Source organism: Brienomyrus brachyistius, unplaced genomic scaffold (assembly GCF_023856365.1).
Source record: "Brienomyrus brachyistius isolate T26 unplaced genomic scaffold, BBRACH_0.4 scaffold74, whole genome shotgun sequence".
NCBI classification, from domain to species: domain Eukaryota; kingdom Metazoa; phylum Chordata; class Actinopteri; order Osteoglossiformes; family Mormyridae; genus Brienomyrus; species Brienomyrus brachyistius.
Window position 1 is genome coordinate 277593 of NW_026042349.1, and position 24331 is coordinate 301923.

The 24331-nt window shown below is 44.4% G+C and overlaps 3 protein-coding genes across 4 annotated transcripts; all 3 read right to left on the minus strand.

The window, feature by feature from the left end:
* Nucleotides 1–292: 292 nt before the first annotated feature.
* On the minus strand, nucleotides 293–12676 carry si:ch211-163l21.11 (inositol 1,4,5-triphosphate receptor associated 2). Its single transcript, XM_049002955.1, has 13 exons — nucleotides 11427–12676; nucleotides 9570–9628; nucleotides 7803–7864; nucleotides 7289–7359; nucleotides 6106–6178; nucleotides 5729–5798; nucleotides 4404–4431; nucleotides 3705–3845; nucleotides 1524–1655; nucleotides 930–1077; nucleotides 649–689; nucleotides 496–543; nucleotides 293–379 (listed from the first exon to the last, which is right to left on the minus strand). Exons 2-13 carry the CDS (start codon nucleotides 9602–9604, stop codon nucleotides 293–295), a joined length of 936 nt encoding a protein of 311 aa, XP_048858912.1. The 5' UTR covers nucleotides 9605–9628; nucleotides 11427–12676.
* A 95-nt stretch (nucleotides 12677–12771) lies between these two features.
* rpl10a (ribosomal protein L10a) lies at nucleotides 12772–16575 on the minus strand. The gene is made up of 6 exons (XM_049003030.1): nucleotides 16431–16575; nucleotides 15715–15786; nucleotides 15076–15156; nucleotides 14494–14642; nucleotides 14102–14274; nucleotides 12772–12986 (listed from the first exon to the last, which is right to left on the minus strand). Exons 1-6 carry the CDS (start codon nucleotides 16565–16567, stop codon nucleotides 12816–12818), a joined length of 783 nt encoding a protein of 260 aa, XP_048858987.1. The 5' UTR covers nucleotides 16568–16575; the 3' UTR covers nucleotides 12772–12815.
* Nucleotides 16576–17148: 573 nt separating this feature from the next.
* Nucleotides 17149–23576, minus strand: fance (FA complementation group E). Of its 2 annotated transcripts, none has more exons than XM_049003028.1 (10): nucleotides 23240–23576; nucleotides 22208–22805; nucleotides 22040–22084; nucleotides 21868–21924; nucleotides 21079–21222; nucleotides 20860–20983; nucleotides 19932–20010; nucleotides 19779–19845; nucleotides 18414–18539; nucleotides 17149–17864 (listed from the first exon to the last, which is right to left on the minus strand). In XM_049003028.1, exons 1-10 carry the CDS (start codon nucleotides 23443–23445, stop codon nucleotides 17763–17765), a joined length of 1548 nt encoding a protein of 515 aa, XP_048858985.1. In that variant the 5' UTR covers nucleotides 23446–23576; the 3' UTR covers nucleotides 17149–17762. The 2 variants fall into 2 exon arrangements, with proteins under 2 accessions (XP_048858985.1, XP_048858986.1); XM_049003029.1 differs by having other exon boundaries at nucleotides 17150–17864; nucleotides 19932–20007.
* Between the last annotated feature and the right edge of the window lie 755 nt (nucleotides 23577–24331).

Below are 24331 nucleotides of genomic sequence, written 5' to 3' on the forward strand. Positions count from 1 at the left end.
GCTGTGCCCTGTAATGCATCACAGTTATTGGAGCTGCAGAATAAATATTAAGGACTTGACCTTGGTGCCCTCAGTATCAGGGATGGTCACGGCTACGATGTTATTTATATTTAGGAAATGTCCCAGCTTTTCCATTTTTCTTGTAGCTAAATCAGATAATTATTAGATTTTTGACAGTGCTGTAAAAAGGGAATGTCGATTAATGTTAATATTTGTAATAACTAATAAAATGTTCTGTTTTAATGTTGTAGCGAATCAGTTGTGTCACGTTAATTTAGCCAATCAGAATGATTCATTTTGGAAGTAACTGGTACCTGCTGTCCAGTTGGCTGAGGTTCGCCATGGGGCTCGCTGGCAGAGTTTGCATCTCACTCCGATTCTGTGGGTGAAATGGGGACGTGTGTCAGCCTCCCAGTACCTGTTAAGGTATGTGCACACATTGACATTCATTGTTTTGGTGACTCTAGGCCAAAAGCACCATAACAGAGACCATACCTGACTAGTGGGTATGACAGCAACACTCACTCTGCGCCGAGTGCTGAGCTTAAACAAGAAAAAGGAAAGATGCCAATTATAATGTGCAGCGCAATCAATCGTAAGCACATTGCATCAATGTGCCAATGAGCTTCTGTTTAGGGGCTCTGTTACCTGGCCTGACCTAATCAGCTTCTGCCTCATTTCACCCTCATCTGGAAAGAGATCGTCAGGATCATCAAGAATGAGATTGAAAGCAGTTCTCACTCCGTATTTGTTAGCAGAATCACATCCTCACATTAAAATCTATGATTTCACTGGGTCCTCTGTGGTATAACTCCACCCAAAATTAATTTAACTGTGGATTAAGACACTTTTTGTCCCTGCAGCACATTTATAGGTATCTAGCAATTTCCCACAATAAGCCATGAAGACCACTGGGTGGCAGGACTCACCCCTGGGATCGCTGAGTTGCCGAGAACAGTTGCTCCTCTGCACCATCCTCCTTGCCTCCTCCAGCTCAGCCGAGTCTTTGACATGTCGCCACTGCAGCTTCTCCACATGGGTCATCATGAGCCGTACGGCATGGCTCACACGGGCCTCCTGGGGCATGGGTTCCAGGTTCGAATGCATTTGGCACAGCCGTGTTACACAACGCTAACATTCAGTAGCAAATACTATTACTCATTTTAACACAAATCAGTTGCAATGGAGAAACTGCTGTTTTTAGTTGAATATAAAATAAAGACCTATGAATAACTTCCATCCATCTGCTAACTCTGCTCGGCGTTGCAAGGACATGCAGGGGGACATGACAGGCTTGACAAACAACACCCCCCCCCCACCCCACATACAGTACAAATTAACACTATCAGTCCTGTAGGGAACACCATTTTCCTGGTTTCCCCTTAAATCGAGCTCCTGTGCCTCTTATTAATGTCTGAACTGTAAACCAAATGACCTGAGATATTGAAGCTCTCCGAAATCTGAGTTGCAGTCACCCTCATGCACACGATGAGCCTGTTTGGTGCACACACTCCATCAGGTACCTGATGCACAGCACCCAGCACCTCTGCCGTGCTGGTGATACGCTGCACGGCACCAGCCAGGACATCCAGGCACAGCTCAAGCCTCTGAAGGATTTTGCTCCTCTTGCTGTCCAGGCACAAGTCCTTCAGTGCCTGGTCACACAGACAGGGTCACACAGACAGGGCCTTCAGTGCCTGGTCACACAGACAGGGTCACACAGACAGGGCCTTCAGTGCCTGGTCACACAGACAGGGTCACACAGACAGGGTCACACAGACAGGGTCACACAGATAGGGCCTTCAGTGCCTGGTCACATAGACAGGGTCACACAGACAGGGCCTTCAGTGCCTGGTCACATAGACAGGGTCACACAGACAGGGCCTTCAGTGCCTGGTCACATAGACAGGGTCACACAGACAGGGCCTTCAGTGCCTGGTCACATAGACAGGGTCACACAGACAGGGCCTTCAGTGCCTGGTCACACAGACAGGGTCACACAGACACGGCCTTCAGTGCCTGGTCACACAGACAGGGTCACACAGACAGGGCCTTCAGTGCCTGGTCACACAGACAGGGTCACACAGACAGGGCCTTCAGTGCCTGGTCACACAGACAGGGTCACACAGACAGGGCCTTCAGTGCCTGGTCACACAGACAGGGTCACATAGACAGGGTCACACAGACAGGGCCTTCAGTGCCTGGTCACACAGACAGGGTCACATAGACAGGGTCACACAGACAGGGCCTTCAGTGCCTGGTCACACAGACAGGGTCACACAGACAGGGTCACACAGACAGGGCCTTCAGTGCCTGGTCACATAGACAGGGTCAAACAGACAGGGCCTTCAGTGCCTGGTCACACAGACAGGGTCACACAGACAGGGTCACACAGACAGGGCCTTCAGTGCCTGGTCACATAGACAGGGTCAAACAGACAGGGCCTTCAGTGCCTGGTCACACAGACAGGGTCACACAGACAGGGCCTTCAGTGCCTGGTCACATAGACAGGGTCACACAGACAGGGCCTTCAGTGTATGCTGCTGTTTGGGTAGCGAGTAAGGTGGAGAATTTGTCATTGTGTTTTTGTAAGTTAGCTTTGGCTTGCGTTCGGAAGCTGGGTTTTGCTTATTGTTTTCGCTGTAGTCACTCCTGAGTCCTTCTGCACCAGGTTTATTTGTTCTGTGTCCGTGGCGTATCAAGAAAAACACAAAGATATAAAGAAATACCCCTTTGTCACACCACACCCTGTTCTTCCCTTACTCCACTTCCCCTCTGTTACAGCCCAACCCAAGACTGGGGCTCGTAACAGTGGTTTTATATTATCTACATTACTTTATAAGGGCCTTTGGACTATGGGCCCTAATGCAGCACCATAAGCCCAACCAGTGTAGCGGAAGGAATACTGCACCAGTACCCCAAATTTCACAATCCTCAGTTACGTACATGTCTCAGCATGTCTTTGGACTGTGGGGGGAAACCGGAGTACCCAGAGGAAACCCCACGACGACATGGGGAGAACATGCAAACTCCACACACGTGACCCATGCGGAGAATCCAGAAGAAGAATCCTAACTACAGCACTGTACCCCTAAAAAAAACCCACAATTTTTTTTTTCCTTTGAAGTAATTTAACTTTGCTATCTGTAACTTGGAAGAATGCCCTAAGCCACCTTTTTGGTACCCTGATCCAATCCACTGAATACCATTATCTGCTGATTCCGAGTCCCGATCTTTTATAAATATTTACATATACATACTCTGAGTAAGCCTCGCGATTTTGCAGTATTCTTCCTTATGATGCTTCTGGAAACACCAGATTATTTTGTGGTATTAAACGACGCGCGATTACTGCAGACATCACAGGATGCTACTGGATCACTTTCATTTTCCAATTTACAGAATTCTCACACGGTTGACATCTGAATACATTGCAGTTTCAAGCCAAATGCCTCAGGCTTACTGCAGCGTGTGACAGAACATCACCTGCACAGCTGACGTAAATTGCGTGAACCTGAGAAATTAGATGGGGCTTTGCATTGGACTGTGGTGGCCGATACAGATCGATTAAAACTGCCTGGCTCAGCCTTCATCTTGATTTTTGATATCTGCTCAGGACCTCACTGGTAACTGTCATGCCCCCCCCCTATATTTGGTCCCCACAATGTAATATAAACATAATCCACACACACACACTCCAGTACCTGGAGGGCATCTCGCCCCTGCTCCAGCTCCAGCTGAACGTTCCACTCGGCCACATTGCGGGCATGCTCTTCCGCCCGCAGTCTCTTCTGTAAGGTATGCTGGTCACAGCGGAAGGCTGAAGCCAGCTGCAGGAAGGTGCTCTGTGGCGAGACCAAGACAACAGACTCTCAAAAGGCACGCAATGTGGAATGCGCTTGCCGCATTTACCGAGCGCAAAGCACTCGCCGCATTTACCGGGCGCAAAGCACTCGCCGCATTTACCGGGCGCAAAGCACTCGCCGCATTTACCGGGCGCAAAGCACTCGCCGCATTTACCGGGCGCAAAGCACTCGCCGCATTTACCGGGCGCAAAGCACTCGCCGCATTTACCGGGAGCACAGCACTCGCCGCATTTACCGGGAGCACAGCACTCGCCATTCTTTTCTAGCCCATAACCTCTCATAATGCTAACAGAACCCAAAGAGCTCATATTTATGTTCCTGGGCTGTTTGTATAAGCACTTGAACAATTGGTGGTGGAGGACAAAATATACTATATATTGTAACACTACTACAGATCAAGTACAGCATGATGCAGAGGCGAGGGCCAGTACAGCCAACTCAAAATGCTGAGAGTCAACCAGGAGCTGAAGGCATCGTATGAAGCTTGATAGTGAAAAATCTGGAGCAGAGGCTTGAATAACAGCAGGAGAGTCTTACCTCCATTTCCTTCTCTGTCATCTCTGTACTGAGAGGGGGAGAAGGTGAGAAATTAGAGAGGGGACAAGAAGGTAACTGTCTTGGGATTCTTCATGAAGAGAAGTGAACAGAGCTACATTACCAGGGCATGACAGGGCCGTTGGCCTGCCTCTCATCAATGCAGTGATGCAGAGCTGCATTACCAGGGCATGACAGGGCCGTTGGCCTGCCTCTCATCAATGCAGTGATGCAGAGCTGCATTACCAGGGCATGACAGGGCCGTTGGCCTGCCTCTCATCAATGCAGTGATGCAGAGCTGCATTACCAGGGCATGACAGGGCCGTTGGCCTGCTTCTCATCAATGCAGTGATGCAGAGCTGCATTACTAGGGCATGACAGGGCCGTTGGCCTGCCTCTCATCAATGCAGTGATGCAGAGCTGCATTACCGGAGCATGACAGGGCCGTTGACCTGCCTCATCAATGCAGTGATGACTGGGCTGCATTATACAACAAAATTGTCATTACAAACCAACTGCCTAATCACTTTGGGGCAACTATGATGCGATGGGCACCATAGAGTCAGCAGGAAGGTTATTATGTATTCCTGCAAATACTGAATGATGTGGCTGCAACTGAACACAGCGCGCACACACACACACACACACACACACACACACACACAGGGTCATAACTGCACTGAACGGTTTCATTAAGCATTAGAACCGCAAAGGTGCCTCATCTAAATGTGGGGTAATTCTTGACACCAGTCACCCTCCTCGGATTTGTACAGATTGCAAAGATGGGGAGAGAGACAAACAAAAAAATCTGCAGCATTTCTGTGGTTGAAAACACTGATAATGAGGGAGGTCAAAGGAAAACAGCCAGACTCATTAAAGCTAACGGGGAGGCCAAAAGTGCAAAAATAATGCTCCAGTACAACAGTGGCATGAAAAAAACATAAATAAGTTATTTCTCATGAGGCAAAAGTGGCTCCTATCCAATACTACTAGCTAGATGTGCCTAATAAAGTGGCCACTGGCTCTATATTGGGATTGCCACCCGACTAAGATTTTCCAGGTATACCCCGGATTTTGGTCGTTTGTCCTAGAAAAAGAGAATTTGATTCCAGGAAACACACTGTCCATGTCAGTTTCCCATTCAAACAGACATAACTTCATAGGTTTGTTTAGGTCACTACATGTGAGACTTTTTGTCGATGACTGGATCTCCAGGACTTTACGGGACTGAGGTGGCAGCCATCGTCCATATAAATAACTTCAATGAATAATTTAATTCATCATTGTCCTATGTCGACAAACATTGTTTATTAATAAAAGAGTAACACCTGCTAAGGCCAAGCCGGTCCAGAATGGGGAGATTTTCCCAGCGTGCCAATGGGTCTTCCTGGCTGAGCTCTGTCAGGCAGAAAGACTTCAGTCATTAAGGAGTTCCAGTAATTTCAGACCCAGAGTCACTGCAGAGCAGGCCGACAGAACTGCAGCCAGCAGAGGACCTGTTTGGAGCTCTATGCCTCAGTGGACCCAGAGGTCCAGTACCCCATAGCCCTCATAACTTATTACAGACACCAGTGTTATATTGCCGGTAGTCTGGTGTTACTGGTCAGGGTAATGGGAGAGTTATAAATTCCAGGCCGATTCCCTATTAGCTATTCCAGCTTATGTGAGAATAATGGGACTAACTGTACTCCCAGCTGTCAGGTACCTTCCTCACTGTCTTCCCCACTTTCCCCCAGCTTGTTCTCACTCTCACGAGGCTTAGTGCTTGATGTTAGGACCTGAAAGAGAGATGCACCACATCAGTCATGGCCCGTCAGGATTGAGCTGGGTGGGATTCACAGCTCTGGTTCTGCTAAAAACATGCATGTATTCTAGGCAAATAAAATGCTCTGTAGAGTAATTATAAGTGTTTGAAGTCAGTACATGTAGTGCAAACACTGACCTTCTGTTTTGCACTTGTGTTTGTATCCATCCATCCACCCATCATGACAATTCTTTGCCTGTTTTATTGCACCTTATCAAACTTAGGTAGCTGAAATTCTTTGTTTTGCAGAAGTGTCACAAACCAACACTACAGCGATGTGTTGTACAAACATGCTATCACTGCACTGCACTGTACGTCTCTCCAGCTTCCTTACCCATCCATAGCTTCTTTCATAGACAGCTGGCGACTCGCAAACCATCCACTGCTTTTTTTCATATTACTCACGTTGTCTCACACGATTGCGTGTTTTCTTTAGTGGGATTTTCCACTAAATTCTACTCACTGAAACCTCTCAAAACTTTGTTTTTACAAAAATAGTGCTAATAGCTGTGCTACTAGTCGTTAAAAGCACAAAATACTTCCAGAACGCCACCCTCGTATCTGATGTTCTTACGACCCGCGTGCTGCAAAGGGTATGCGTATGATGTCAGAGCAGGCGGAAGTCACTGCGCTCCCACCACCTGACTGGCAAAAAAAACTGAGTAGCAGCATTAGCGTTCAGCTTGAATGCTGCATTCATCAAAAATGGCTGTTGTTTGATTTATTGTACAAATCAATTCAAGACAGATGACCTCTGTTTTTATGACTGATACTCGATTTGTCTAAAAGGTATGAATCGGTGCAGATACCGAACTGAATACCGCACCGGTTCACCTATAATTTTGGTAATTAAATTCATGCTTTATTAGCACAAATGCATTCCTGGCAAAGTGGAAAATATAGGCAACACACATTGCAACACAAATATGACACAATTCTGTTTCAAGGGTTAAAGCTGGCAAAGCAGCACTTGCATTGTCTTAATTTTCATTTTTGAGTAACTAAGCATGAAACATGAATATGCGGAAATTTTTATGGTTCAGTATTTTACACAAAACACAGGCACCCTGGTACCAGGCCTCACCTCAGAACTCCTGGATCGGCCAGACAAGGAGGGGCAGCGGGTCCGGTCAGACTCACTCCATCTACCTGGAGCTTGGGGAGATGCAGCAATGAGGTACATTTGGTCATGCGATCCATATAAGTGTTACGTTATGACTCTTGGGAAATGCTCAGGTGTAGGAACTGGGAGCGGGGGATAAACCCCCACCCCAAATACTTAATCTGGATCCATTCATTTGGGGTTCATCCTCCAGTAAATAGTTATTTGTATTTAAATGAGTATGTCGTGTCCCAAACTCTCCCTCCATTTGGAAATGCTGCATCATTAACAGTCATGGTCTGCAGTTAGTGAATCAGTTAGTGAATCAGTTAGTGAATCAGTTAGTGAATCAGTTACTTTTCATCCGGCATCTGGAACACCTGAGGTTTTGTTTCTTTCAAGAAAACTTAAAGCTTAACTTAAACCAATACAGACTCAAATCAAAACATCCCAGCCCCAAGGTGTTTTCGTGGGTAGCACATAGCAGGGAGTGTACCTGCAGCTCTGCTGTGACTGACATCTTCCTGGACTTGCACTGAACTCCTCGACTCATCCTCACTGCAAGACAGGTCATTCTGCTCCTTGTTTTATGTTCCTCTTAATGCAAACCTGATGATACGAGGGTCTAGCAGTGGGCACATTTCTTACACCGACACAATTATTGGAGCCTCATGTAAAGATTTGTAAAGGATTGGAAAAAAAAAAATCCACCTGTTGATGAAGCAGCTTCATGTCACACTGAAAAATCGAGAAAAATCAGACCTTTCCTTAAATTCAATTTATTAAAGGAAAAATCCAATAAAAAAATTAATAAAAACATGCCACAATTATTGCTCCCCCCTCTGCTTTTAATACTTTGTACAACCTCTCTTTGCCAGTATAACAGCACTGAGTCTTCTCCCTTAACATTTTATAAGGTTGGAGAATACAGAGCAGGGCATCTGAGACCATTCCTCTTTACAGAATCTCTCCAGATCACCCAGGGTCCTCGGCTCTCTTGTGCACTCTCCTCTTAATCTGAGTCCACAGGTTGTCACTGGGGTTCACTGTTGTTCAATGTTGTCCACTTTTTTATTATTGCCCTAACAGTAGAAATGGGCAATTTATGGCAAGTATTTTTCAATACCCATTGCGTAATTTATGAAGGTGAACACACTTCTCCCTCATTTGGTTTGCATGTTCTATCTTTCCCATGTTGATGGATAACTAAGGGAATTAGGGCTCTGTGTCACCTCATGTTCATATCCCCGTTAACCTGGAAATCATGGATTACAGCTTGAAGGTTCTTATTCACTCGACTCAAAATTGTACAAGATGTACAGTTTACAGGGGAAACATGCTTCATTTACATTGTGTTCACTATAATTTACAGGAGGGCAGACACAGCTACCACACAATCATCATCAGTAACACACAATGGCTCAAAATTATTCACACATTTCTAAACCTGATGAAGCCAGTAAGTGAATAGAAGACTGAATGCATGCTGGATGAGTGCACAAGTGCCTTAGGTGAGTAGAATTTCTATGTCAAATTCTGGATGTGCCACAGCAGAGGATCCCCCCTCACTGCCAGAGAGGGAGAAAATCCCATGTGATGCAGACAGTCTCCTGGCCAGACCCGGCACAGAGCCACAGTGCTGAGGCAGAAATAATGATTTCACAGCTGCACAACATTTACTGTAGTAAAGTGGTTTTTATTTTGATTATCTATTTGTCCTTTGGTCTTAATCTTGCAGTATTGTAATTGTTGCTACAAATTAACTACTGAAGATACATACATGGACCATACAATAAGCTGCACTGTTACACAAAGTACATAAACTGTTTTGTGTTTTTAGAGACTGCTTAAATGATTGTTATTTCTTTTTTTGCTGCTAATTTCCAGTAATTTGCAGTCAACTGCACACTGTATAAGAATGCCAAAGACCAACAAAGATCTTTACCAAACCATAACAGTTTTTTTTAATTTTGCCCAATATGCGCAGTAGTGTCTCTGATTTGACTGGCTTTGCGTTTGATCTGAGTAGCAATATTTGGTTTTCAGAAAAGATTAGTTGAGTACATTGTTGGATTTTTGCAAGACAAAATGTTTTGTGAATATAGCTTGAAAACTGGGTGCTTACAGTTTTGAGAAAAGGCACAGGAAATGTGGCTTAGCAATTCATAAAAACCGCAATGCAGTACTTGAAGCGATGCTCACCGAGTGAAAATGTGTATTCAGTTCAATAACATCTCTAGTTTTTCCTAAGTTATGCATTTACCCAAGTGAGCTTGTCTCCGGCTTCTCCTCCATCATCCAGCTCTGCTTACAGCCACAGCCCTGTCAAAACCAGATTCTGTTAGGAAGGGTGATACGCCGCACCATTAGCTCGAGTGCAGCTGCTGACTATTTCAGGTTGCCGTTCTCCCTATGCGTTATCGTTTATCTTCAAAATCAGCCCCCTCCCCCATCAAATTCCCTAAAAAAAAACCAATCAAATAAGGTTCCAGTCCTTGTGACAGGATTGGGGGCGTAGTCAAAGGTGGAGGAAGATGACGGGGAGAAGTGAAAATGAGTAAAGGGTGCTATATATTTCTGCATAAAAGCTACACAGTCGGTAGCCGCGTACCCTACACCCCCAGTTTCTGCATACGCTACACAGTCGGTAGCCGCGTACCCTACACCCCCAGTTTCTGCATACGCTACACAGTCGGTAGCCGCGTACCCTACACCCCCAGTTTCTGCATACGCTACACAGTCGGTAGCCGCGTACCCTACACCCCCAGTTTCTGCATACGCTACACAGTCGGTAGCCGCGTACCCTACACCCCCAGTTTCTGCATATGCTACACAGTCGGTAGCCGCGTACCCTACACCCCCAGTTTCTGCATATGCTACACAGTCGGTAGAAATCTTACGGCAAATCTGTATACCGTTATAAACCTAAAATTTCCCTAAAAGTGTTTGAGTAGTTTGCAAACCTTACAGACTATTCACAAGGTAACATAGCTGTCACTTATGAGTGGGTGGGCAGACTTGGCTCAAATTTAAAATCTCACTCTAGCCTGTGGACTACAGTTGACAACCCCGTATTTCCGCTGAGCTGCACATCTGCCCATGACGTACCCATGGCATAGATTCTGCACACAAGTACAAATCAGTCTAAATAGTGTAGAAAAGATGGCATTTGTGGGAAATACTGCTCCCAAAAATACATAAGGGAGATGCTTCTGTTAAATATCTGCCTGGAGAATTTAAGTAATATTATCTGGACTGTACAGCACTTTGGTGCAACTGATGTTATAAATGTGTTATACATATTAACATGACATGAGGGTCTCGTCTGCTAAGTTCTGATCTAGGGACACCACCTCTGTACCACCTATCCGGCCCACAGACAATAGGGTGATTAGGAATGAAAAGAAATTTTATGTCGCCTGCATGTGGTGAGTTACTGAGCCAAGGAAGGTCTCCCTGTGGATAAGCTTTTAGGGTAACGAAACACCACCTTAATGCTCTAAATGTCCATCCATCTATAATAATTGATTACTGAAATATAGAGCCGTGGTCAGCCTGGACACTCCCAAGCACAGGATTTATCCCAAAGTTCCTATTCAAAATTGAAACCGAGTTGGATGAAATATAAAATTGCAGTAAATGTTAACTTTGGATGGCATGCTTGAGGTCTGCCTCACATTTACAGAGCATTCGGCTGAAGGGCAGGAGCATTTATACTGCCGAGAGCAGGGCTGTCTGCCCCTATATGTTCACCACACAAACATGGAAAGACATTTGAGCTTTATCAACATTTTATCTAATTTAGTTTCAAAGCTGTGCTTGGACAACATAAGAGCAGAAAAACAAAATATTACCAAGTTGAGGTCAATATTAGTTTCACAATGAACATTGAAGTACAAAAAGTACCATCCCATCGTGTCAAGAATTTCACAGCACATTGAAGAAACCAGAACACAAAACTTTCATTGACAATTTAGGTCAAAAGAAGTAATTCTGCAAGTCAAACAAATGGTTAAATTCAGAAAAACGTCAGTCTGACATCCTGGGTTAAAATGCTTCAGTGCTTGTCAAAAGAAATGCTAGAATACTGGAAGAAAGTAAGTGAAGGATGGGGTCTCACCTAGGCCAACGTGACACGCAGAGACAGTGACCATGAGGCGAGGATGATCTCTGGGCAAACAGCAGCCGGAGGACAAGTTAGGTAGATCCAAACTGAGCCTGCCTGCCTCACCCACACGACTAACAGCTGCTCACATTCCCACAGATGCTTGCATCACATTCTCTCACTCACACACAGTTCATACATTCCTATCACTGTGGGGACCATCTATTCATTTCAATGGGCATAACCCTAACTGCACTACAAGTAAAAGAAAATACAAGACGTTTGACATATAAAACCGAGGCTTATATAGTCGGAAGGAGAAAAACGGCCCTCACAAGGTAATAACGAAAACAGACACATTAACACTTAATGAAGCTCCAAAAGATGTAAAATATCTCACAAGCAACTCATTGATACACTTAGACAAGTACTACACTAACGGAAATTCTCAGAGACAGACATGTTTCTCTCTCTCAAGTAAAATCTCAAACAGATATACTTGGACAAGTAACAGAACAAATTCTCAAACAAAATCATGTTTCCCACACACATACACACCTTTTTCAGAAACAGCTGCCATCATCTTAAAACTGTTTATACACCCACCTTACACATGCTATCTATTGGTTTGCCCAATAGCATGACGTAAAGTGCAGATCTCAGAATCAGACTGAAACAGGTTACATTTTTGGAGACATCAACAGAACAGGCATAGCATCATAATCACCTTTCAGTCACAACTACCTTAAAGTGGCTTTTCGCTGAACTGTCTATATTAAGATCAACAGGTCAAGGTATTGAAGAGATCACAAATATCAGTGCCAGAAGTGTGCTTCTGCCTTACAGTCGACGGCATGTCTGATGGAGGGGAACAAACAGCTACAACACCTGGTCCTGTATTTTCTGACCAGGTGAAACCCCCCAGAAACGGAGCAGCTTTGACACGAAATCAGTGTAGATACAGGACTAGTTAATAGCCATCACCAACCGAAGTTAAGGTTTCTTAAACCTTTACCTGCTTGAGGACTTTTCTAGAAGCCTAACAAAAAGGTTAGCTGTGAATATTGACATTTAGACAAATCTAAGTCTAACACGCAATTCACAATAACAGAAAAGGTAGCACTGTTCATTACAAGTCAGGCTTAACTCACCAGGAGCCACGTGGGTGTATGTTTACTTCCAGTCTCTCATTATATGTAAAAACATCACCGATACCAACTGCGGAGCTCATGAAATTTCACACCACAGGAAGGTTTCACCTAGTGCAGGTAACAGACCAGACTAGATATGACCCTGATATGAACGAAAAGCCATACCCACACAGACACATGGCACCAAAGGAAGAAACACACACAGAATATATGGTTTTTCCCCTCGTTTATTGAGTAAGAAGCAACTGAACATCTAGTAGAGCCGTTGGGGTTTTCCCATGGTGCTCTTGATGTAGAGCGCCCGCACATTCTGCCAATTCTTCTTCAGCAGGGACACCAGGAAATTAACTGCCAGGTGGATATTGTAGACCAGCTCCTCCTCAGTCATCTTCACGTGTCCTACTGCCACAGCCAAACAGAGCACCTTTGCAGGCATGGGGAAGAGGCTGTTATTGGTGTGCCTGAGGAACAGCTCTCTAGGAACCATCACCACCTTCTGGTGCTGACACACTGGCCCAGTTCACACCTGGTATTAACATGCATCCAGCGCGATCCAATCACAAGTGGGCAGCGCTACATACGTCCATTCACATCTGCCATTAACATGCGTCTTCACATGCATGTTGACTGACTGCTTGTAATCGGATATTACTTTCCCTGAATTTAAATAAGCATTTAAATTACTTCCGCAGAACCTGCCAACCATTAAAAGGTTGAGGAAATCAAAAGCTATTACCACATCCCAGGCTTAGGGTTATGTCAAATACCGTTCGTATGTTTATTGAGTACGTATGAACTTCTGCTTACAGGAGGACGTCAGCTGAGTAGGCGACCCTCCAACGTGGTCTGGTACACAATCAAGTTCCCGCTGCTATAAGAATGTGGCCATATGCGTCCCAGACTACCTCCGAATGTGGTTTGAAGAATCGGATACATTTTCACTGCATTTTGGGTGCGTTGACATCTGCATTTAGCGCTGCCCAATTGTGATTGGATCACCCAGAATGCATGTTAATACCAACAAAATACCGTGTTGTCTTAGTAAATAACACTAAATTATTTCTTGTCATACCATCCTCAACTTCTTGTATCTTCTAACCAGATCACAATTTAATCATGGGTCTTTCCACACATCCATTAGTTTGTTTTTAAACTTCATTTATTACTTTTCCACTTTTCCAGTGGAGTTTTCCCACTTTTTTCAAGATGCCGGTTGTATTGTGCTTCAGAAGCAGGGTATTCGCATAACCAAATCAAAGGAAGTGTTTCAAGTCCCACCCCAAAGTATCGATAATGTACCACAGTTGGTTTAGTTCTTGGGTACTGGAACTTTTGGTATTGGTACTCAACCAGAAGTCAATAGAAAAGTACCAAAAGTACCGTATCAAAAATATAGTAATTGGCACGGTGGAAACCCTTAGAAGACCAGACAATGAAATTTCCTAATTAATTTCTTAATTAAATTTTGTCTTAAAACTTTAGGTCAGAAAATCTCAGTGGGATACAGGAGGGAAAGGTGCATAGAAGTGGGCAGCCTACCTTTTTCATCTGAAACTTGATGGTGGATTTGACCTCATCCACCTTGGTGTTAAGGTTCTCATTGTGCGTCAGCAGGGAGGGAAACTTGCCGGCCTTGTTGAGTCCCGGGCCCAGGATACGGGGAATCTGCTTGATCAGAGACTCGGAGGCCAGGAAGGCATCGTACTTCTTAGCTGTTTGGGAGAAGACGGCGAGAGTCACATTAAGTGCCAAACTAGCCGCACATACCTTTCATTTTCCACTTCTATGTGCCATGGGTGGTGGAAGCACACTTTGATTATACTGAACTATAAGCATTGTATTGCTGATCCGAATGAAAATCTAGACTTTGTGGGTGGCCAGTTGAGCAGTCAGGTTTCAGTCCAGCAGCTCTGTCAGGATCCAGAACTCACCCAGTTTCTTGACCAGCTTCTTATTCTTGTTGAGCTTCTTAAGCGCTTCGATGTCCATGTGTGGCAGGTCAGCTGCCTTGGCCTCATCACAGTGCTGCTGGTCACCCAGGATGCACACGGAGAACTTGGGCCTGGGGGTTGTCTTCAGCCTAAGGGGACAATGACAGCGGGACTGTCAGCAAGAGACCAAGGCAGCGTGTGCACATCCCCATCCCCACTCGGCACATCCCCCGCTAACAAGGCAAAACTGAAGGCTCTTACCCTGAGGGTCTCTGCATGACTTCGACTCCCAGCAGGGATGCCATTTAAGAGCAAAATGGTCGGCTCGGGTAGGGCTTTGGGAACAACCTCAGCCTGCCCTTTGCCTCCCCTCATGTTTTAAGACCCAGGGTGAGGGTCCGCCTGCTTCCCCAGAGAGGGGGATTCAGTCAGGCTACCCAAAGCTCTTCTGCACTGCCCATTCCAGGCCTAAGATTTATACAAATCCAGGTCGATCTGAACTAAAACCCGGCACCCACACGGCTGTGGGCAGGGCTGGGGTGGGCAGGCAGAAGCCTGGGTGAAACAGAAGAGTGTCCAAACCTGACAGTGCCAGAGAAACGCTTATCCTTCTGTGGGTCGTAGTTCTTCAAGCTGATCTGAAGCTCAACCGTCTCCAAAAACCTTCCAAAGAGAGGCGACCATTTCAGAGACATGATGGGGTGTAACATATGGGAAAATTACACACTTCTAGTCATTCACACTATGTAAACATACCCCAACTAATGGCTGGACTAAGTTTTACAAGTGCTAACCTGTCTATATGTATACATTTTGCGATTTCACAATACATTTTGTTTCTTTGCTACTTGGGTTTTTCCTCACAAAAAATCCTCCAGGATGCATATTTCTATGGTCCCATTTACTGGATCAGTTTGCATTTCAGCATGTGCTCTGCCAGCTCAGCCCACACAATAACTTCTCCTTTGGCTTCTCAGTGTCTCCCTTATTTGAAAGTTAAAGAATAAAGTGATTGAAAATGTAACAATAAAATCAATGCTATTGGAATGTAATCATTTATGCACCACCCACTGGAACAGCACAGGCTAAAGAGTACCGTTTCTATCCCTGGCCGCCTCATCTAAACAGTGGTCTAATACTCATTCTCAAAAAGTTATGACACACACACACGCTGCTTTTCGCGGAGATACACGCGGAATCCCGGGGGGGGAGGCGCCTTACTTGCGCGTCTTGGCCTGGGAGCCCTGCAGCACCTCGCGCACGGCCTCGTACAGCGTATCTCTGGAAACCTTGCTGCGGAAGGGGAAGGACACGCCGTGAATCGCTTAACAGTTAAAGTGAGCTCAGCATGTCACGTCTGACAGCGACACAGTGACTTCAAGCCATAAGCAAGACTTAAACTGATATCGAAACGGAAAAATAATGACAGAAACAATCATACGGAAAGTTAACATTTTAAAGGCTAACACTTTCTACTCATTATCTTCTGTAATAATTCACTTAGCTCTGCTTTACAATAAGAAACAGGAATTAACGTATGAAGCGGGTTTATTACAATCAGGCGAAATACCATACTGAAATAGGCAGCAGTATTATTATCGATAATCCTTTGACTACATGAAAAATTTTGAAAAATAATACGTATTAATGTCGAGCAGAAGATAAAAACATCCAGAATGTTGAATTTACAATGGAATTAATTATCGATTAAAACCGATTGGATTCGTAGAACAACTCGCATACTGGACGCCACCAGATGACTGCCATATTACTAGCCGGTATGTTTCAGACAATCAAAATTATTGTTCAAAACTTGAAGCTTTAATGTCAAATAATTATACCACAAACTAAAGTCTTTAAAACTATCAACCGAAACATAACTCGGTAATAATATTTTATTAAATATGTTTCTGAAGGGGAAAAAACACTTTGCTCACCTCATCTTGCCTTCCCTCTGCACACCACAAGGAGCTGAAAAGAGGGAGAGGAAACGGAAGTAGGCCTCTAAATAGCGACGCCGTCGCAAGATGACCTCCCTCTGCGGCCATATTTGTGGTGTCTGTGAGTTGCGCATGCGCCAGAATTGGACACGTGATGAAAAAGCAACAAAAAGCTGAATACAAAAATACAGCTAAAACTAAAAACGCAAATAACCGGATTGAAAGTGTCAATACAGACAATTAAAGGTAATGAGCCATTTTATGAAAATATGTGCAAATACGTGAAATGGACTCTAACTTTATTGAATTGGTAATGGTTCAGGTCTGGCAGCTATTCTAAAGCAGGGGTCACCAACCTTTTTGATACCGAGAGCTACTTCACGGGTACTGAGCCATACGAAGGGCTACCAGTTTAAGTGTAGGTCCTAAACTTCATGTATAAAAAACATGTTTTAAATGCTTTTTTTTTTTAGAATATTGTCATTATCATATCTATATAAATGCAAATATGATTAAAGGAGAATAGCAGCAGGATAAAATAAAATTTTAGACGCTGCTCGCTCGTGAGTATTTTTTTTAACAGGTCTGCGGGCGACTCATGTGGTCCTTGGAGGCATCATGTTGGTGACTCCTGCTCTAAAGTCTTGTATTAACTGAATAGTTTATTACTTTACCACTATTGACTCAAATCAGCAGCGCATGCGCGATTCACATAAATGGTTTACGCAGATCTTGTAGTGTGTGATTTATTCTAGTAAAATGTGGCTTTGTTTCTTGTAACAGGTAGATATATACATTCTGTGACTTCTTTGCATACAAGTATTTACTGCAATAATCCAAAATATTCTAGATAGACTAATTTTATTTACACACTTTACATAGTAACTCATATATTGCTGATGAGAGTTATTTCACACAATATACTTCATGCTTTATTTACTATGACAAAATATTGAATTTCTTTGTTTTTAGCAGAACTTATAAGATATTCTGACACATTAGACTGCATCTATGTGTCTGATGTCCAGCAGGAGTGCCTTTTCCCTTTGCTGTCCCCTTCGGGTTTAATGCTTTGTAAAACCTTTTTTTTGCATCCTAAAAAAAAAGTCATAAATACAAAAGAGTGAGAAAGTACACTGAATGGATATTTATAGCAAAGTCAATCAATTCTGCCTTAGAAACCATTGAACAACCAAGCAGACATTGATCTACTACAGAGCAGCTGGAGATCCCTGTGCATTCAGAATTGTTCGATCGTGAAAGTTAGGAGCACACAGTGGGTTTATGGTGGATCAGCTGTCTCTTGGGAAATGAAACTCCCCTCTGCGATCAGGATGGATCGATCCGCTTCAGGGCAGCCAGGAGAGACTTTTTCAGGAAGGTCTCATGGGAAGCCAGGCAGCAGGAGAGCATGTGCTTGTGTGGGCTCACCTGGGTGAACAAACACAGTAACTTCAGTCCACTGTTAGCAGCTGGTGGCCTTTCTCTCCCCCACAGCTGCATTGTATGGTTATACCTGCTGCATACGCACTGTTTTGCTCATAATAAGGAGATTTTTTTTTATAGACTTCTCATCAATTTAATTTGGTAAGTCTGATTATGGCGCTTGTCTCAACACAGGTGTTGCAAAGACCTCTAGAAGTTAAATCAGAGAGAATATCACAGAAATGTAATGGAATGCAGTGGTGAAGTATGATTTTTAGCAGTGTAGGCTATGGTGGCGGAGAGGTTACAGTCGTGGGTAAGTCAATGTTAGGGCAGCTGCCCTCTTAAAATATTGCAAAAAACCATTCACACAGGTGAAGAAGTAGTAAAACTAGTATAAATAGACCATCAGATTTCCTCTGCCCCCTCTGTTCTCCTAAATTGCATCACAAATTTATGCTCGGTCTGTACAGAATTTGCTCGCAAAAGGTCATGTCAGACTGTGGGCAGAGTGCAGGCGTTGCGTTCCTTGTGCGTCCTTGGCTGAGTACTCACAAATCTGGGGTACTTGTTAAGGACACCCATCACCATCTTGGCAAACGTCATGGACTTGGTGAAGTCAGGCGCCTGCTGGCGCAGACGAGTGATAAACTGGGAGAATAACTCTTCAGTGAGCTCCAGCTGTGTGAGACAGACAGACAGACGTCAGGGAACGTCACTCTGGTGCCACAGGCCGGCGGAAGAGACAGCCAGCAGGGGGCAGAGATGCAGAGGAGCACAGTTATCCGAGAGGCTGCTTTGGCCTTTTATTGCAGCAGAGAAGAAGGTGACATGATAATAAATCTCTCGTCTCCCTCACACCATCCACGATTCTTTTCAAAGGTAAAGTGCAGGTTAATTTGTTTTATGTATATTTTGTATTAATCATTTTTATAGGAATATTTTTGTGTTGTGGAACGAACCATCTGAGTTTCCATTATTTGTAATGGGAAAATTTGCTTTGATATATGAGTGCTTTGGATTACATGCACGGTTCAGGAATGAATTATGCTCGCAATCCGAGGTTTTACTGTAACTCTGTTCTTAACCATTAATAAAATCACTTCATTAAATTACACAAATAATCACTTTGTTACAAAGTTAAGGAAGCAATTAAAACATTACTGTAAACAAAGGTCTACACTGCACGGGACTTTCTGTATATGCATATACACACTCACATATCAAGTGTATTAGAAACTGGTCTGGAGCAACCTATAGTCCCTTAATACAACAAGCAGGGGCGTGATGGGGGAAGCCCTCCCCCCCCAATATTAGCAGCCAGCCAAAAAAATTAAATAAAAATAAGAACGTATTCCTTATCTTTCATTATGAATGCTCTATCAGACAGACATACCTAATGAAGATCATTTAATTTGCCCCCCCCCATGTCAAACTCCTCCCATTGCCACACAAGTGTTCATAAGTGTTACTGACTATGAGTTTCCAGTTAGTGTCCACAGTCAAAAGGATGACTAATGAGCATGGAATCCCTTTTACAACACAACTGGACAATTACAGTAACAGCAATCCAAAAGAAACATTCAGTATTTCACATTTCATATCCAGATATTTTGAATATCTTGGGTAAAGTCACAGCAATTCAAATGCACTAAAGCAAGGGTGGCCAATCTTATCCGCAAAGGGCCGGTGTGTGTGCAGGTTTTTGGGATAACCTGTAGGTCAGCTGTTCAAACCCAGGTGTGAGGACTCCTCAGCCAATCAGCCCTCTATTTTGTAATCTGATTACGTAATTGCAGCGAAAACCCGCATACACAGCTGGCCCTTTCTTAATAAGAGTGGCTACCCCTAGACTGCACCAAATGTCTAGCTGAGGACTATAACCGCCCAACTGTGTAAAGCAGAACCTAAAGTGCTCACCTTGGAATCCAGCAGGGAGTGCACTACTGACAGGACCTCCTCACTCCAGCTCAACACAAGCATCTCCCTGAGAACAAGAGGGCTGTCTGATTCTTCATCACTGCAGTCATCATAATCACCATCATCATCATCATCATTTTATTAGACACATACCCAAATATCAGCAGCTGATACTGGGGCTCAAGGCAGCCCTCAATCAGTCGACATAGCAGATCAGCTTGGAACCTGTCTTCTCACAACACAACAGCAATTCACACCTTTGAGTGGTCCAGGCTGTCAAAGATGCCAGCTTGAGAAGTGTCCTATCTGTACCTATATTCTTATGAGTTACAGCTAACATTACTATTACAAGTAACTTAGTTATCCCAAAGACCAGATCCCATCAAATGCATACTTTTATACAGAAATGCAGGCAGGTATTATAAACATAGCAGAAATACATAGGATGAATTAACTTATTCTAAATTACAGGTGGCTCTCAACTTACATACAACTGACTCATTAATTCTCGTGAATTGAGAACTGCCTGTACTTCAGTCTACATAACAGCTTAAATGTGTGCTATTAGGATATATACAAAACAGCAACCAGTGTATGTCACTACACATATGCTCTGGTTTCGCTGGGAACGGGGAAACAGTTGTGCTGAGATCCACTACAGGCAGATAAGCGATTAATGTTTACTCTGTCACTTACACTAAAAACTAAAGAAAATACTTAAAATGACCCCTGTATAAGGGTCAAGGCAGCAGGTCGACTCCGTGTGGTTCTGCAGCCTATCAACACAAACCCCTCCCCCTCCGCCATGTTTATGCTGTTTGCACTGTGTACAGTCAGGAGCTGCTCGCTTCCATCAGTCTCCTCTGGCAGAGACATGCTAGGTCAGCTGGTAGCTCTCAGTTGCCTGATCCTTGTGCTCATTTCTGTGTATGACCTTGACGGCGCTCAGTCCTGGGAATTCCCCTGCCTTGTGTCCCATGTCAGCTGGGATAAGCTCCACAATGATTAAGCAATTGGACTATGGATAATGTACAAGCAACATATGGAGAGAGGTGGAGAAGTAAGCACTGAGAAAACGCACTGATCTGGCCTGACTGTAAAATAGGGCTGATCAGCGCAGAGCAGGCCGGCCTGGGGTAGCGGCGGCCAAATGAGGTCACTGCGGAGAGCAGGGAGCGAGAGGCCGGATCCCGGAGTGAGAGAACCTGCAGGGAACAAGGAGCAGCGGAGGCTGCAGCATAACTTTACGGTCAAAGGGAACCTGCATCTATAAACCTGTAACTCAGGAAAAAAAACATACTTTTTTGAAAAAGAGGCTCCTGGTGAGCAGAGTGGCCGTGCACTGGCTAAGGTCGGGGCACAGAGACAGCAGGCCACTGCAAAGACGCGGCAGGGTCTGTTCCGGAATCTCTGACAGCTGTAGCTCTGCGCACAGCAGCTCCACCTATGGGATGAACAGGCAACATTGTTAATATAACCTTTTTCCAGTATGTCTGTGTGTTTTACCAGCCTACAGAGAGGAAGTGTTTAAAATTATTATTGAATCCAGCACTTGACAGCTGTATGCTCGCCATGTAGTATCTGTCTCACTTTATGACGTTTTGGATAAAGGCCTGAGAATTAAATACATGTAAATAAAACAGCACCAATAGAGTAGAAACACCAGCACACTAACAAGTCTCCAGAAAAGATGCAACATTTTCTGCTGTCTTTATTGTCCCGTGGAGGCAACAAAAAGTCTCCACATTTTCACTGATGTTTTCATTCAGTTTTTAAAAATCACAATGTTCCTTCTGAATCTCATAAAATTCCCCATATACTCTAATTTGTCTACAGTTCTTTACGAGTATTTTGGGATCCATAGGTGTGCATCCTATTGGCTTGAATTAATTTATGCCAAATTATTAAATACTCTTTCAATCTAAGAGTCTCTACAACAACAACAACAAATTTATTTTTATATAGCGCATTATCACAACATTACATCGTCTCAAAGTGCTTTACAGCATCCGCACCCAAAGCCCCCAGTGAGCAAGCCAAAGGCGACAGTGGCAATTTTTCTCTATTAAAACTACGTAGATGTGCTCACCTGGGGTGGTTCACATTCCATCAGTACTTCAAGAACTGAGGCAGAGTCTTTGACCCACTGGGGAAAAATGAGATTAAACTAAGCCATGTCATTATCAGCCAAGACATATTCTACAATGACTGAAATCCTGAAATTGTTTTCTGCAGACACTCAGTCTTACGGACATACTGACCTCTCCTGTAGTCTCCAAAAGTTCTTTGATTCGAGTAACAGAAGCCTGAGGTGGGAAAGCCCACATAAAACGAGAAGAAGCAGACTGCTATTTTAATTCATTTCCATTTGTTCTGGTTTAGTTGCTATTATTGTGGTAATGCATCACTGTAGATCTCCAGAATCTTACCCTAATGTGCTCAGGCAGCAGCACGCTGGTACCTTCAGGAAATGACTGCTGAGGCTCCCAGAAGTCCAGCATGCGAACGTCCCCTGCAGTCCGTGCTGCTGCCTCCTGCACGACGTCTTGGGCCTGCGATGGCAGTGCCTCCTTCTTCCCATCATCCTCTTGGGTGGCAGGGAGGTCCAGTCGCATTTTTTTACTCTGGCTCTCTGCCACCTCAGAAGCCTCATTTCTCCTCTTTCCATGCAGCTGAAGATCTGGCTCTCCCACAGGCTCCTGGGAAGATCTTGTGGGGGACGCGCCATCAAAGGCACTCCCCAGGCTCAATGCACTGTGCTCAGAATTGCCCAGTCTCTGACAGAGCTGCTCCAGTTTGGTCCTACAATGTGCAGAGTAGAGCTCACCTCCCAGGGGATCATCCAGGCCCAGGTCCCGGCAGAGCTGAGCAAGCAAGACATGGATCCAGGGATCCTGGGCAGGATCCTGTTTAAGGCAGTCCAGGAGCCGAATCAGGCAGGTCCCAGGGACCAGGGGGTAGATCAGATGGAGGAAGGACAACAGACCACACTTGAACGCAACAGGGAACAGACAGACCAATGGGGTTCTGTGGGAAGCAGGTCAAATTTAAAAATAAGAAAGACAACACATAATGAGTATGAAAATAATTAAATCAATATTTTTATAGATCAAGTCAAGTGGGTTTTCTTGTCATGGCATCCAAATGCAGATTTAGTGGCAGGAAATGAAATCTTCCTGGGACCACGGTGTGACATTCAAACAGCAAGTGACAAGGGGAGTATGTCAAGCTAAAGTGCAAAAACACATGACAGAATGAAAGCAGAGGGCTGGATTCGGGGGGGCTATATACTGATATAGTCGGTGGGAGAAAATCAGCTATGAGACACCTTATTTACTTTGGAGGCAGCTCTAAGCGACCTTTTAAATCTACACAACCGTCATCGAGGGAAAGAATCTAAAATGCCGAGTGACCGGCCAACTCAGAATCCTGGCCACGTGGTGTTTCATTGCAGGACTTACAACGATAAATTCAGCTTGTCTCCGACATGCGGTTCCTCCATGCACAAGGTGTCCAGACAAGCACGCAACGAGATGTCCGGGTCGGAGCGCCGCTGGCGGTGAAACAGCCGCACGGCTCTGCTGCTTCCTTGGACACCAGAGAGCAGCGACTGGAAGAGCAAGCGAGTGCGCCCGTCAAAGCGCCGCAACAAGCGATCCGCATCCATGGCAATGCAACGAAAAATGCCAGCTAAAAGTCAGATAAAAATGTAGCCACTGACACAGTTTAAAAGCTACATTTTGCACTGACTGGATATTCCCGCGAAATTATTGAAAATGAAACGTCCAGCATGAGACTGGAAATGCGTCACTGGTCACGAAACTTCCTAGGAAACGTCTGTATTTTGCAAAGTAAAAGTCCTCCTGATCAGCTACAGCAGTGAATACTAATTCGAAAATTAGTTCAAACGATTTATATATATAAAAGTTTAGAATATCGCATGTACACTTAAGTACATTTTATGTAAATCTGAGGATGTCATTACCCTTTACGTAAATCAAAAATTTCGGAAAATGTAATTTATAGACTGCACTGAAAAAGTCTGCATAACGCCATCTACTGGTCTATTGCTTGGTAACTGCAAGTTAAAGCTTTTAAGCCGGGAAACTGGATTATGATTCCAGGGTTTTTGTATTCTGTGTGTAAATCTGATACAGGGACGACAAAATGCATGTCTCATCGAACAATACTGATTATACTGCAGACATCCCACCACAGGCATATTAATCTCAGGGAGGCGAATGCGGGATGACCAGGAAAGGGTGGATACTGGCAGACTTGGACGGTATTACCGTTCGAAAGTACCGCAACCCCCGCAAATTGTGGGGAAATGGGCAACTAGGGGGTGTCGGCTAAGTTTAACACCGTTGAACGTCAGTTTTCCGGTATATTGCGCATCAGTCGCCGCTGTCATGATCAGGGAGCTCCTGCAAATTTTTGGGAACATCCTGGATACGTGGGACGTCGATACAGTCACAAAAGCAGCAGCTAACAAGTTCGCACACGACTGTACAACCACTGATAAATACAGGTGCTTCACGTGTCCCTTCTCC

Excerpts from the sequence above, each read along its gene's own strand:
- fance (XM_049003028.1), bottom strand. The coding sequence starts at position 23,445 with ATGGATGCGGATCGCTTGTTGCGGCGCTTTGACGGGCGCACTCGCTTG. Across the intron at positions 20,011-20,859 it reads TTTACAGTCAGGCCAGATCA|AAGACAGGTTCCAAGCTGAT; the intron begins GTGCGTTTTCTC and ends TTGTGTTGTGAG. Across the intron at positions 17,865-18,413 it reads TTAACAAGTACCCCAGATTT|GTGAGCCCACACAAGCACAT; the intron begins GTGAGTACTCAG and ends TTGTTCACCCAG.
- si:ch211-163l21.11 (XM_049002955.1), bottom strand. The coding sequence starts at position 9,604 with ATGATGGAGGAGAAGCCGGAGACAAGCTCACTTGG. Across the intron at positions 7,865-9,569 it reads CCGGAGACAAGCTCACTTGG|TGAGGATGAGTCGAGGAGTT; the intron begins GTAAATGCATAA and ends CCTGTCTTGCAG. Across the intron at positions 690-929 it reads GCAACTCAGCGATCCCAGGG|ATGAGGGTGAAATGAGGCAG; the intron begins GTGAGTCCTGCC and ends ATCTCTTTCCAG.
- rpl10a (XM_049003030.1), bottom strand. The coding sequence starts at position 16,567 with ATGCGCAACTCACAGACACCACAAATATGGCCGCAGAGGGAGGTCATC. Across the intron at positions 14,643-15,075 it reads CGTTTCTCTGGCACTGTCAG|GCTGAAGACAACCCCCAGGC; the intron begins GTTTGGACACTC and ends TTGTCCCCTTAG. Across the intron at positions 12,987-14,101 it reads TCAAGTTTCAGATGAAAAAG|GTGCTCTGTTTGGCTGTGGC; the intron begins GTAGGCTGCCCA and ends ATGCCTGCAAAG.